The following is a 12,950-nucleotide window of genomic DNA, read 5'->3' on the forward strand; positions in this document are numbered from 1 at the left end:
AAGGGTACTAAACAATACTACTACTACCATTACTAGTAGTACTAAACACAACTACAACTACTACCAATATGTGTACTAAACACTACTACTACATACGCCTTCTACTACTATGTGTGCTAAACACTACTGTGTGTACTAAAAACACCTGCTGATACTACTACGTTACTAAACAATACTACTACTACTACATGTACTAAACACTACCACTACTAAGTGTACTAAACACAACAACTACATGTACTAAGTACTAATACCACATTCACTAAAAACTACTACTACGTGTACTAAACACAACAACTACTAAACACTACTACTACACACTACTATTGCACACCACTACCACTACTACTACGTGTACTAAACACTACTACTACGTGTACTAAACACTACTACTACGTGTACTAAACACTACTACTACGTGTACTAAACACTACTACTACGTGTACTAAACACTACTACTACGTGTACTAAACACTACTACTACGTGTACTAAACACTACTACTACGTGTACTAAACACTACTACTACGTGTACTAAACACTACTACTATGTGTACTACACACCATTACTACTACTACTACTACTACTACTACTACTACTACTACTACTACTACTACACACAGCTAAAAACCACTACTATTAAATGTATTAAACACTACTACATGCACTAAACACTACTATGTGCACTAAACACAACTACTATAACTGGTACTAAATACCACTACAATTACTACGTGTAACTAAACCCTATTAATACTACGTGTGCTAAACACTACTACTACTAGTACTACCACTACGTGTACTAAAACGACTACTACCAGTACTACTACTATATGTACTAAACACTACTAGTACTACTACGTGTACTAAACAATACTACTGATACTACTAAGTGTACTAAACAATACTACTACTACGTGTAATAAACACTACTACTACTACTACTACTACTACTACTACTACATGTACTAAACACCACAAGGTGTACTAAACACTACTACTACGTTACTAAACAATACTACTACTATGTGTACTAAACACTACTACTACTATGTGTACTAAACACTACTACTACTATGTGTATAAACCACCACCACTACTACGTGTACTAAACACTGCTACGTGTACTAAACACTACTACTACTACTACTATGTGTACAAACCACTACTACTACTACATGTACTAAACACGACTACTACTACTACTATGTGTACTAAACACTACTAATATACTTATACTAAACCCTATTACTACTACATGTACTAAACACTACTACGTGTACTAAACATTACTACTACTACATGTACCAAACACCACTACTACTACTACTATTACTACGTGTACTCAACACTACTACTACCACATTACTAAACAGTACTACTACTAATACGTGTACTAAACACTACTACTATGTGTACTAAAAACTACTACTACGTTACTAAACACTACTAATATTACTATGTTACTAAACACTACTACGTTTACTACTACTACTACTATGTGTACTAAATACTACTACTACTACTATGTGTACTAAACTCTACTACTACGACTACATGTACTAACCACAACTGCTACGTGTACTAAAATCTACTACTACTACTACATGTACTAACCACTACTACTAATACTACGTGTACTAAACACTATTACTATGTTACTAAACACTACTACTACTATGTGTACTAAAATCTACTACGTGTACTAAACACCACTACTACTACTACTACTACCACTACGTGTACTAAACACTACTACTACTATGTGTACTAAAAACTACTACATGTACTAAACACCACTACTACTACTACTACTACTACCACTACGTGTACTAAACACTACTACTACTACTACTACGTTACTAAACACTACTACTACTACATGTACGAAACAATACTACTATGTGTACTAAACACTACTACAACTACTACTACTACGTTACTAAACACTACTACTACTACATGTACGAAACAATACTACTATGTGTACTAAACACTACTACTACTACTACTACTACGTTACTAAACACTACTACTACTACATGTACGAAACAATACTACTATGTGTACTAAACACTACTACAACTACTACTACTACGTTACTAAACACTACTACTACTACATGTACGAAACAATACTACTATGTGTACTAAACACTACTACTACTACTACTACTACGTTACTAAACACTACTACTACTACATGTACGAAACAATACTACTATGTGTACTAAACACTACTACTACTACTACTACTACGTTACTAAACACTACTACTACTACATGTACGAAACAATACTACTATGTGTACTAAACACTACTACAACTACTACTACTACGTTACTAAACACTACTACTACTACATGTACGAAACAATACTACTATGTGTACTAAACACTACTACTACTACTACTACGTTACTAAACACTACTACTACTACATGTACGAAACAATACTACTATGTGTACTAAACACTACTACTACAACTACTATTACGTTACTAAACACTACTACGACTACATGTACTAAACACTACTACTACTACTACATGTACTAACAACTACTACTAATACTACTACGTGTACTAAACACTACTACGTGTACTAAACACTATTACTATGTTACTAAACACTACGACGACATATACTAAACACTACTACTACGTGTACTAAACACTACGACTACTACTACTACTATGTGTACTAAACACTACGACTACTACTACTACGTGTACTAAACACTACTACCACGTGTACTAAACACTACTACTACTACCACGTGTACTAAACACTACTACTATGTGTACTAAACACTACTACTATGTGTACTAAACACTACTACTACGTGTACTAAACACTACTACAACTATGTGTACTAAACACTGATACTACTACGTGTACTAAACACTACTACTATGTGTACTAAACACTACTACAACTATGTGTACTAAACACTACTACTACGTGTACTAAACACTGATACTACTACGTGTACTAAACACTACTATGTGTACTAAACACTACTACTACTACTACTACTAGTACTATGTGTACTAAACACTGATACTACTACGTGTACTAAACACTACTATGTGTACTAAACACTACTACTACTACTACTACTACTACGTGTACTAAACACTACTACTACTACTACGTGTACTAAACACTACTACTACTACTACTACTACTACTACTACTACTACTACTACTACTACTACGTGTACTAAACACTACTACTACTACTACTACTACTACGTGTACTAAACACTACTACTACTACTACGTGTACTAAACACTACTACTACTACTACTACTACTACTACTACTACTACTACTACTACTACGTGTACTAAACACTACTACTACTACTACGTGTACTAAACACTACTACTACTACTACGTGTACTAAACACTACTACTACTACTACGTGTACTAAACACTACTACTACTACTACTACTACTACTACTACTACTACTACTACTACTACTACTACTACGTGTACTAAACACTACTACTACTACTATGTGTACTAAACACTACTACTACTACTACTACGTGTACTAAACACTACTACTACTACTACTACGTGTACTAAACACCACTACTACTACTACTACGTGTACTAAACACTACTACTACTACGTGTACTAAACACTACTACTACTACTTATACTAAACACTACTACTACTACTTATACTAAACACTACTACTACTACTTATACTAAACACTACTATGTGTACCAAACACTACTACTACTACTATGTGTACTAAACACTACTACTATTATGTGTACTAAACACTACTGCTAACTGTTACTACTACTACTACTAACTGCTACGCCGTGTACGAAACACTACTACTACCACTACTACATGTACTAAACACTGCTAACTACTACAACTACTGCTAACTACTACTACTACAACTACTGCTAACTACTACGCCGTGTACTAAACACTGCTAACTACTACAACTACTGCTAACTACTACTACTACAACTACTGCTAACTACTACTACTACGCCGTGTACTAAACACTGCTAACTGCTACTGTAAATACTACTACAACTACTACTAACTACTACTGTAAACACTACTATGATGTGTACTCAACACTACACCATCTTACCTGGTTCCTCCAAACAGGATGATCCGATCTCCCACCATGCAACAGCACTGTCTTCTCCTGGGGCACGGCCCTTTACCCTGCGGCTCTACCTTCTTCCACGAAAACGTCTCTGGAGGACGTGTTCACGCACACACACACACACACACACACACACACACACACACACACACACACACACACACACACACACACACACACAAACAACTACATTTAAACACAGACAAACATACACAATCCCTTGTAGACATGAATATATAGTAAAACATTGTATATCCACTACACCATGCCATTTCAGTGGGAGGTGGGTCTGAATAAACCATCTACAGCTAGATTCTATGTAGATGTATAAAGACCTACAATGCTGCTCTGGATAAGGTCAGGGCCAAAGGTGTTGTATCCCTATATGGCTGTAGACAACATCAGGTAGTTATATATATATATATATATGAGAAAGAGATGGAGAGAGAGACAGAGAGACACTTGTTTTGGCAATGTAAACATGTGTTTCCCATGCCAATAAAGACCCTTAAATTGAAATTGAATTGACAGAGAGACAGGGAGAGACAGAAAGAGAAGGTCAGAGAGAAAGACAGAGACATGGAGAGGAAGAGAGATGGAGAGATAGAGTGGGAGGGAGAGAGAGAGACAGGGAGAGAGAGGCGGAGAGAGAGAGAGACAGGGAGAGAGAGAGACAGGGAGAAGGTTAGAGAGTGAAAGAGAGGGAGAAGGTTAGAGAGTGAAGAGAGGGAGAAGGTTAGAGAGTGAAAAGAGGGAGAAGGTTAGAGAGTGAAAGAGAGGGAGAAGGTTAGAGTGAAAGAGAAGGTTAGAGAGTGAAGAGAGGGAGAAGGTTAGAGAGTGAAAGAGAGGGAGAAGGTTAGAGAGTGAAAGAGAGGGAGAAGGTTAGAGAGTGAAGAGAGGGAGAAGGTTAGAGAGTGAAAGAGAGGGAGAAGGTTAGAGAGTGAAAGAGAGGGAGAAGGTTAGAGAGTGAAAGAGAGGGAGAAGGTTAGAGAGTGAAGAGAGGGAGAAGGTTAGAGAGTGAAGAGAGGGAGAAGGTTAGAGAGTGAAAGAGAGGGAGAAGGTTAGAGAGTGAAAGAGAGGGAGAAGGTTAGAGAGTGAAGAGAGGGAGAAGGTTAGAGAGTGAAAGAGAGGGAGAAGGTTAGAGTGAAAGAGAAGGTTAGAGAGTGAAGAGAGGGAGAAGGTTAGAGAGTGAAAGAGAGGGAGAAGGTTAGAGAGTGAAAGAGAGGGAGAAGGTTAGAGAGTGAAAGAGAGGGAGAAGGTTAGAGAGTGAAAGAGAGGGAGAAGGTTAGAGAGTGAAGAGAGGGAGAAGGTTAGAGAGTGAAAGAGAGGGAGAAGGTTAGAGAGTGAAAGAGAGGGAGAAGGTTAGAGAGTGAAAGAGAGGGAGAAGGTTAGAGAGTGAAGAGAGGGAGAAGGTTAGAGAGTGAAAGAGAGGGAGAAGGTTAGAGTGAAAGAGAAGGTTAGAGAGTGAAGAGAGGGAGAAGGTTAGAGAGTGAAAGAGAGGGAGAAGGTTAGAGAGTGAAAGAGAGGGAGAAGGTTAGAGAGTGAAGAGAGGGAGAAGGTTAGAGAGTGAAAGAGAGGGAGAAGGTTAGAGAGTGAAAGAGAGGGAGAAGGTTAGAGTGAAAGAGAGGGAGAAAGTTAGAGAGTGAAAGAGAGGGAGAAGGTTAGAGAGTGAAAGAGAAGGTTAGAGAGTGAAAGAGAGGGAGAAGGTTAGAGAGTGAAGAGAGGGAGAAGGTTAGAGAGTGAAAGAGAGGGAGAAGGTTAGAGAGTGAAAGAGAGGGAGAAGGTTAGAGAGTGAAGAGAGGGAGAAGGTTAGAGAGTGAAGAGAGGGAGAAGGTTAGAGAGTGAAAGAGAGGGAGAAGGTTAGAGAGTGAAGAGAGGGAGAAGGTTAGAGAGTGAAAGAGAGGGAGAAGGTTAGAGAGTGAAGAGAGGGAGAAGGTTAGAGAGTGAAGAGAGGGAGAAGGTTAGAGAGTGAAAGAGAGGGAGAAGGTTAGAGAGTGAAAGAGAGGGAGAAGGTTAGAGAGTGAAAGAGAGGGAGAAGGTTAGAGAGTGAAGAGAGGGAGAAGGTTAGAGAGTGAAAGAGAGGGAGAAGGTTAGAGTGAAAGAGAAGGTTAGAGAGTGAAGAGAGGGAGAAGGTTAGAGAGTGAAAGAGAGGGAGAAGGTTAGAGAGTGAAAGAGAGGGAGAAGGTTAGAGAGTGAAAGAGAGGGAGAAGGTTAGAGAGTGAAAGAGAGGGAGAAGGTTAGAGAGTGAAGAGAGGGAGAAGGTTAGAGAGTGAAAGAGAGGGAGAAGGTTAGAGTGAAAGAGAAGGTTAGAGAGTGAAGAGAGGGAGAAGGTTAGAGAGTGAAAGAGAGGGAGAAGGTTAGAGAGTGAAAGAGAGGGAGAAGGTTAGAGAGTGAAGAGAGGGAGAAGGTTAGAGAGTGAAAGAGAGGGAGAAGGTTAGAGAGTGAAAGAGAGGGAGAAGGTTAGAGTGAAAGAGAGGGAGAAGGTTAGAGAGTGAAAGAGAGGGAGAAGGTTAGAGAGTGAAAGAGAGGGAGAAGGTTAGAGAGTGAAAGAGAGGGAGAAGGTTAGAGAGTGAAAGAGAGGGAGAAGGTTAGAGAGTGAAGAGAGGGAGAAGGTTAGAGAGTGAAAGAGAGGGAGAAGGTTAGAGAGTGAAAGAGAGGGAGAAGGTTAGAGAGTGAAAGAGAGGGAGAAGGTTAGAGAGTGAAAGAGAGGGAGAAGGTTAGAGAGTGAAAGAGAGGGAGAAGGTTAGAGAGTGAAAGAGAGGGAGAAGGTTAGAGAGTGAAAAGGTTAGAGAGTGAAAGAGAGGGAGAAGGTTAGAGTGAAAGAGAAGGTTAGAGTGAAGAGAGGGAGAAGGTTAGAGAGTGAAAGAGAGGGAGAAGGTTAGAGAGTGAAAGAGAGGGAGAAGGTTAGAGTGAAAGAGAGGGAGAAGGTTAGAGAGTGAAAGAGAGGGAGAAGGTTAGAGAGTGAAAGAGAGGGAGAAGGTTAGAGAGTGAAAGAGAGGGAGAAGGTTAGAGAGTGAAGAGAGGGAGAAGGTTAGAGAGTGAAAGAGAGGGAGAAGGTTAGAGAGTGAAAGAGAGGGAGAAGGTTAGAGAGTGAAGAGAGGGAGAAGGTTAGAGAGTGAAGAGAGGGAGAAGGTTAGAGAGTGAAGAGAGGGAGAAGGTTAGAGAGTGAAAGAGAGGGAGAAGGTTAGAGAGTGAAGAGAGGGAGAAGGTTAGAGAGTGAAAGAGAGGGAGAAGGTTAGAGAGTGAAGAGAGGGAGAAGGTTAGAGAGTGAAGAGAGGGAGAAGGTTAGAGAGTGAAAGAGAGGGAGAAGGTTAGAGAGTGAAGAGAGGGAGAAGGTTAGAGAGTGAAGAGAGGGAGAAGGTTAGAGAGTGAAGAGAGGGAGAAGGTTAGAGAGTGAAAGAGAGGGAGAAGGTTAGAGTGAAAGAGAAGGAGAAGGTTAGAGTGAAAGAGAAGGTTAGAGAGTGAAAGAGAAGGTTAGAGAGTGAAAGAGAAGGTTAGAGAGTGAAAGAGAAGGTTAGAGAGTGAAAGAGAAGGTTAGAGAGTGAAAGAGAGGGAGAAGGTTAGAGAGTGAAAGAGAGACAGAGTCAGGGAGAGAAAAACAGAGCGACAGAACAGCCAGGAGGACAACATGAGTTTATTAATAACACAGAACTTTGAAGATCTGTGTGGCTGCCGGGAGAGTGACTGATGAATGTCGATGTGTTCAATCAGCACCATGGACACCCACTTAGACTGGCTAGCTATGCAATCACTACGACAACATGGTGTTCAGGCCATGTAGTGCATTACATAGATAGACAGACAATGGAATATGGATGGAACAGGTTATACTGCCATCTAGTGGACAGATTTAGAACAGCAGATGGCTTAGTGACAGTCAAATCCAATCCTGTCACATGCTTCATAAACAACAGGTGTAGACTAACAGTGAATTGCTCTCTTACAGGCCATTCCCAATAATGCAGAGATAAATACACAATGAGTAACGGTAAATAGGATACAGGGTACTAGTACCAAGTCGATGTGCAGGGGAACGAGGAAATACAATGTGTACATATAGGTAAGAATAAAGTGACTAGGAAATAAGGTAGATAATAAACAGTAATAGCAGTGTATGTGATGAGTCAAAAGAGTTAGTGCAAAAAGCATCAATGCAGATAGTTCGGGTAGCTATTAGTGAAATAGTTGACCAATAGCTACCCGGACTAACTATTTGGCGTGAGGGGATCAGCGTTTCATGGTCCTGTCGGTTCCAGACTTGGTCTTCAGGTGCCGCTTGCCGTGCGGAAGATTGACCAACCCAACACCAGCTCCCTGCCTGTCCTACTAACCCAACACTAGTTCCCTGCCTGTCCTACTAACCCAACACTAGTTCCCTGCCTGCCTGTCCTACCAACCCAACACTAGTTCCCTGCCTGCCTGTCCTACCAACCCAACACTAGTTCCCTGCCTGTCCTACTAACCCAACACTAGTTCCCTGCCTGCCTGTCCTACCAACCCAACACTAGTTCCCTGCCTGCCTGTCCTACCAACCCAACACTAGTTCCCTGCCTGTCCTACTAACCCAACACTAGCTCCCTGCCTGTCCTACAAAACCCAACACCAGCTCCCTGCCTGTCCTACTAACCCAACACTAGTTCCCTGCCTGTCCTACCAACCCAACACTAGTTCCCTGCCTGTCCTACCAACCCAACACTAGTTCCCCGCCTGTCCTACTAACCCAACACTAGTTCCCTGCCTGTCCTACCAACCCAACACTAGTTCCCTGCCTGTCCTACTAACCCAACACTAGTTCCCTGCCTGTCCTACCAACCCAACACTAGTTCCCTGCCTGTCCTACTAACCCAACACCAGCTCCGTGCCTGTCCTACTAACCCAACACCAGCTCCCTGCCTGTCCTACTAACCCAACACCAGCTCCGTGCCTGTCCTACTAACCCAACACCAGCTCCCTGCCTGTCCTACTAACCCAACACCAGCTCCGTGCCTGTCCTACCAACCCAACACTAGTTCCCTGCCTGTCCTACTAACCCAACACCAGCTCCCTGCCTGTCCTACCAACCCAACACTAGTTCCCTGCCTGTCCTACTAACCCAACACTAGTTCCCTGCCTGTCCTACTAACCCAACACCAGCTCCCTGCCTGTCCTACTAACCCAACACTAGTTCCCTGCCTGTCCTACTAACCCAACACCAGCTCCCTGCCTGTCCTACTAACCCAACACTAGTTCCCTGCCTGTCCTACTAACCCAACACTAGTTCCCTGCCTGCCTGTCCTACCAACCCAACACTAGTTCCCTGCCTGCCTGTCCTACCAACCCAACACTAGTTCCCTGCCTGTCCTACTAACCCAACACTAGTTCCCTGCCTGCCTGTCCTACCAACCCAACACTAGTTCCCTGCCTGCCTGTCCTACCAACCCAACACTAGTTCCCTGCCTGTCCTACTAACCCAACACTAGTTCCCTGCCTGTCCTACTAACCCAACACCAGCTCCCTGCCTGTCCTACTAACCCAACACTAGTTCCCTGCCTGTCCTACCAACCCAACACTAGTTCCCTGCCTGTCCTACCAACCCAACACTAGTTCCCCGCCTGTACTACTAACCCAACACTAGTTCCCTGCCTGTCCTACCAACCCAACACTAGTTCCCTGCCTGTCCTACTAACCCAACACTAGTTCCCTGCCTGTCCTACTAACCCAACACCAGCTCCCTGCCTGTCCTACTAACCCAACACTAGCTCCCTGCCTGTCCTACCAACCCACCACTAGTTCCCTGCCTGTCCTACTAACCCAACACTAGTTCCCTGCCTGTCCTACTAGCCCAACACCAGCTCCCTGCCTGTCCTACTAACCCAACACTAGTTCCCTGCCTGTCCTACCAACCCAACACCAGCTCCCTGCCTGTCCTACTAACCCAACACTAGCTCCCTGCCTGTCCTACTAACCCAACACCAGCTCCCTGCCTGTCCTACTAACCCAACACCAGCTCCCTGCCTGTCCTACTAACCCAACACCAGCTCCCTGCCTGTCCTACTAACCCAACACCAGCTCCGTGCCTGTCCTACTAACCCAACACCAGCTCCCTGCCTGTCCTACTAACCCAACACCAGCTCCGTGCCTGTCCTACTAACCCAACACCAGCTCCCTGCCTGTCCTACTAACCCAACACTAGTTCCCTGCCTGTCCTACTAACCCAACACTAGCTCCCTGCCTGTCCTACTAACCCAACACTAGTTCCCTGCCTGTCCTACTAACACAACACCAGCTCCCTGCATGTCCTACTAACCCAACACCAGCTCCCTGCCTGTCCTACTAACCCAACACTAGTTCCCTGCCTGTCCTACTAACCCAACACTAGTTCCCTGAACGTCACCCCCCAACACCAGCTCCCTGCCTGTCCTACCAACCCAACACCAGCTCCCTGCCTGTCATACCAACCCAACACCAGCTCCCTGCCTGCCTGTCCTACTAACCCAACACTAGTTCCCTGCCTGTCCTACCAACCCAACACTAGTTCCCTGCCTGTCCTACCAACCCACCACTAGTTCCCTGCCTGTCCTACCAACCCACCACTAGTTCCCTGCCTCTCCTACCAACCCAACACCAGCTCCCTGCCTGTCATACCAACCCAACACCAGCTCCCTCCCTGCCTGTCCTACTAACCCAACACCAGCTCCCTGCCTGTCATACCAACCCAACACCAGCTCCCTCCCTGCCTGTCCTACCAACCCAACACCAGCTCCCTGCCTGTCATACCAACCCAACACCAGCTCCATCCCTGCCTGTCCTACCAACCCAACACCAGCTCCCTCCCTGCCTGTCCTACCAACCCAACACCAGCTCCCTGCCTGTCATACAAACCCAACACCAGCTCCCTCCCTGCCTGTCCTACCAACCCAACACCAGCTCCCTGCCTGTCATACCAACCCAACACCAGCTCCCTCCCTGCCTGTCCTACCAACCCAACACCAGCTCCCTGCCTGTCCTACTAACCCAACACCAGCTCCCTGCCTGTCCTACCAACCCAACACTAGTTCCCTGCCTGTCCTACCAACCCACCACTAGTTCCCTGCCTGTCCTACCAACCCACCACTAGTTCCCTGCCTGTCCTACCAACCCAACACCAGTTCCCTGCCTGTCCTACTAACCCAACACTAGTTCCCTGCCTGTCCTACCAACCCAACACTAGTTCCCTGCCTGTCCTACTAACCCACCACTAGTTCCCTGCCTGTCCTACTAACCCAACACCAGCTCCCTGCCTGTCCTACTAACCCAACACCAGTTCCCTGCCTGTCCTACCAACCCAACACCAGCTCCCTGCCTGTCCTACCAACCCAACACTAGTTCCCTGCCTGTCCTACCAACCCACCACTAGTTCCCTGCCTGTCCTACCAACCCAACACCAGCTCCCTGCCTGTCCTACCAACCCAACACTAGTTCCCTGCCTGTCATACCAACCCAACACCAGCTCCCTGCCTGTCCTACCAACCCACCACTAGTTCCCTGCCTGTCCTACCAACCCAACACTAGTTCCCTACCTGTCCTACCAACCCACCACTAGTTCCCTGCCTGTCCTACTAACCCACAACTAGTTCCCTGCCTGTCCTACCAACCAAACACTAGTTCCCTACCTGTCCTACCAACCCAACACTAGTTCCCTGCCTGTCCTACTAACCCACCACTAGTTCCCTGCCTGTCCTACCAACCCAACACTAGTTCCCTGCCTGTCCTACTAACCCAACACCAGCTCCCTGCCTGTCCTACCAACCCAACACCAGTTCCCTGCCTGTCCTACTAACCCAACACCAGCTCCCTGCCTGTCCTACCAACCCAACACCAGTTCCCTGCCTGTCCTACCAACCCACCACTAGTTCCCTGCCTGTCCTACCAACCCAACACTAGTTCCCTGCCTGTCCTACTAACCCAACACTAGTTCCCTGCCTGTCCTACTAACACACCACTAGCTCCGTGCCTGTCCTACTAACCCAACACTAGTTCCCTGCCTGTCCTACTAACCCAACACTAGTTCCCTGCCTGTCCTACCAACCCAACACTAGTTCCCTACCTGTCCTACCAACCCACCACTAGTTCCCTGCCTGTCCTACTAACCCACCACTAGTTCCCTGCCTGTCCTACTAACCCACAACTAGTGCCCTGCCTGTCCTACCAACCCAACACTAGTTCCCTACCTGTCCTACCAACCCAACACTAGTTCCCTGCCTGTCCTTCTAACCCACCACTAGTTCCCTGCCTGTCCTACCAACCCAACACTAGTTCCCTGCCTGTCCTACTAACCCAACACTAGTTCCCTGCCTGTCCTACTAACCCAACACTAGTTCCCTGCCTGTCCTACTAACCCAACACTTTAAAATGGATGTATATATCATTTTATATTTTTTGATCACCTGGGTTGAACCTCCAGAGGTCGTTGAAGTGTCGGTCCAGACGAGCGTTGTAGCCCCCGAAAATATACAGCTCCCCGTTGTAGGAAACTGGAGGAGAAAGGAAAATGAATAGAACATGACCATTTAGGAGATCTGGCTTTTTGTTTTAGAAAAATAATATATCAAATGGTGAGTAACAAAGGAAGAAGCACATAAAGACACCATAACAGGAGCAGTGGGGCCCAATAGACACCCCAACAGGAACAGAGGAGCAGTGGGGCCCAATAGACACCCCAACAGGAACAGAGGAGCAGTGGGGCCCTATAGACACCCCAACAGGAGCAGAGGGGCCCTATAGACACCCCAACAGGAGCAGAGGGGCCCTATAGACACCCCAACAGGAGCAGAGGAGCAG

At 45.2% G+C, this 12,950-nt stretch overlaps 1 protein-coding gene across 2 annotated transcripts in view; it reads right to left on the reverse strand.

The window, feature by feature from the left end:
* The window catches only part of LOC129828582 (kelch domain-containing protein 3-like), a 158,646-nt gene that overhangs the window by 23,448 nt on the left and 122,248 nt on the right, over positions 1–12,950 (reverse strand). For both annotated transcript variants that reach the window (XM_055889633.1, XM_055889632.1), the window contains exons 7-8: positions 12,557–12,643; positions 4,134–4,242 (exon numbers count right to left, since the gene is read on the reverse strand). In XM_055889633.1, the coding sequence (XP_055745608.1) occupies positions 4,134–4,242; positions 12,557–12,643 (196 nt within the window). The remainder of the gene's footprint in view (positions 1–4,133; positions 4,243–12,556; positions 12,644–12,950) is intronic.

This window comes from Salvelinus fontinalis, chromosome 30, assembly GCF_029448725.1.
Source record: "Salvelinus fontinalis isolate EN_2023a chromosome 30, ASM2944872v1, whole genome shotgun sequence".
In the NCBI taxonomy this organism is placed as follows: Eukaryota; Metazoa; Chordata; class Actinopteri; order Salmoniformes; family Salmonidae; genus Salvelinus; species Salvelinus fontinalis.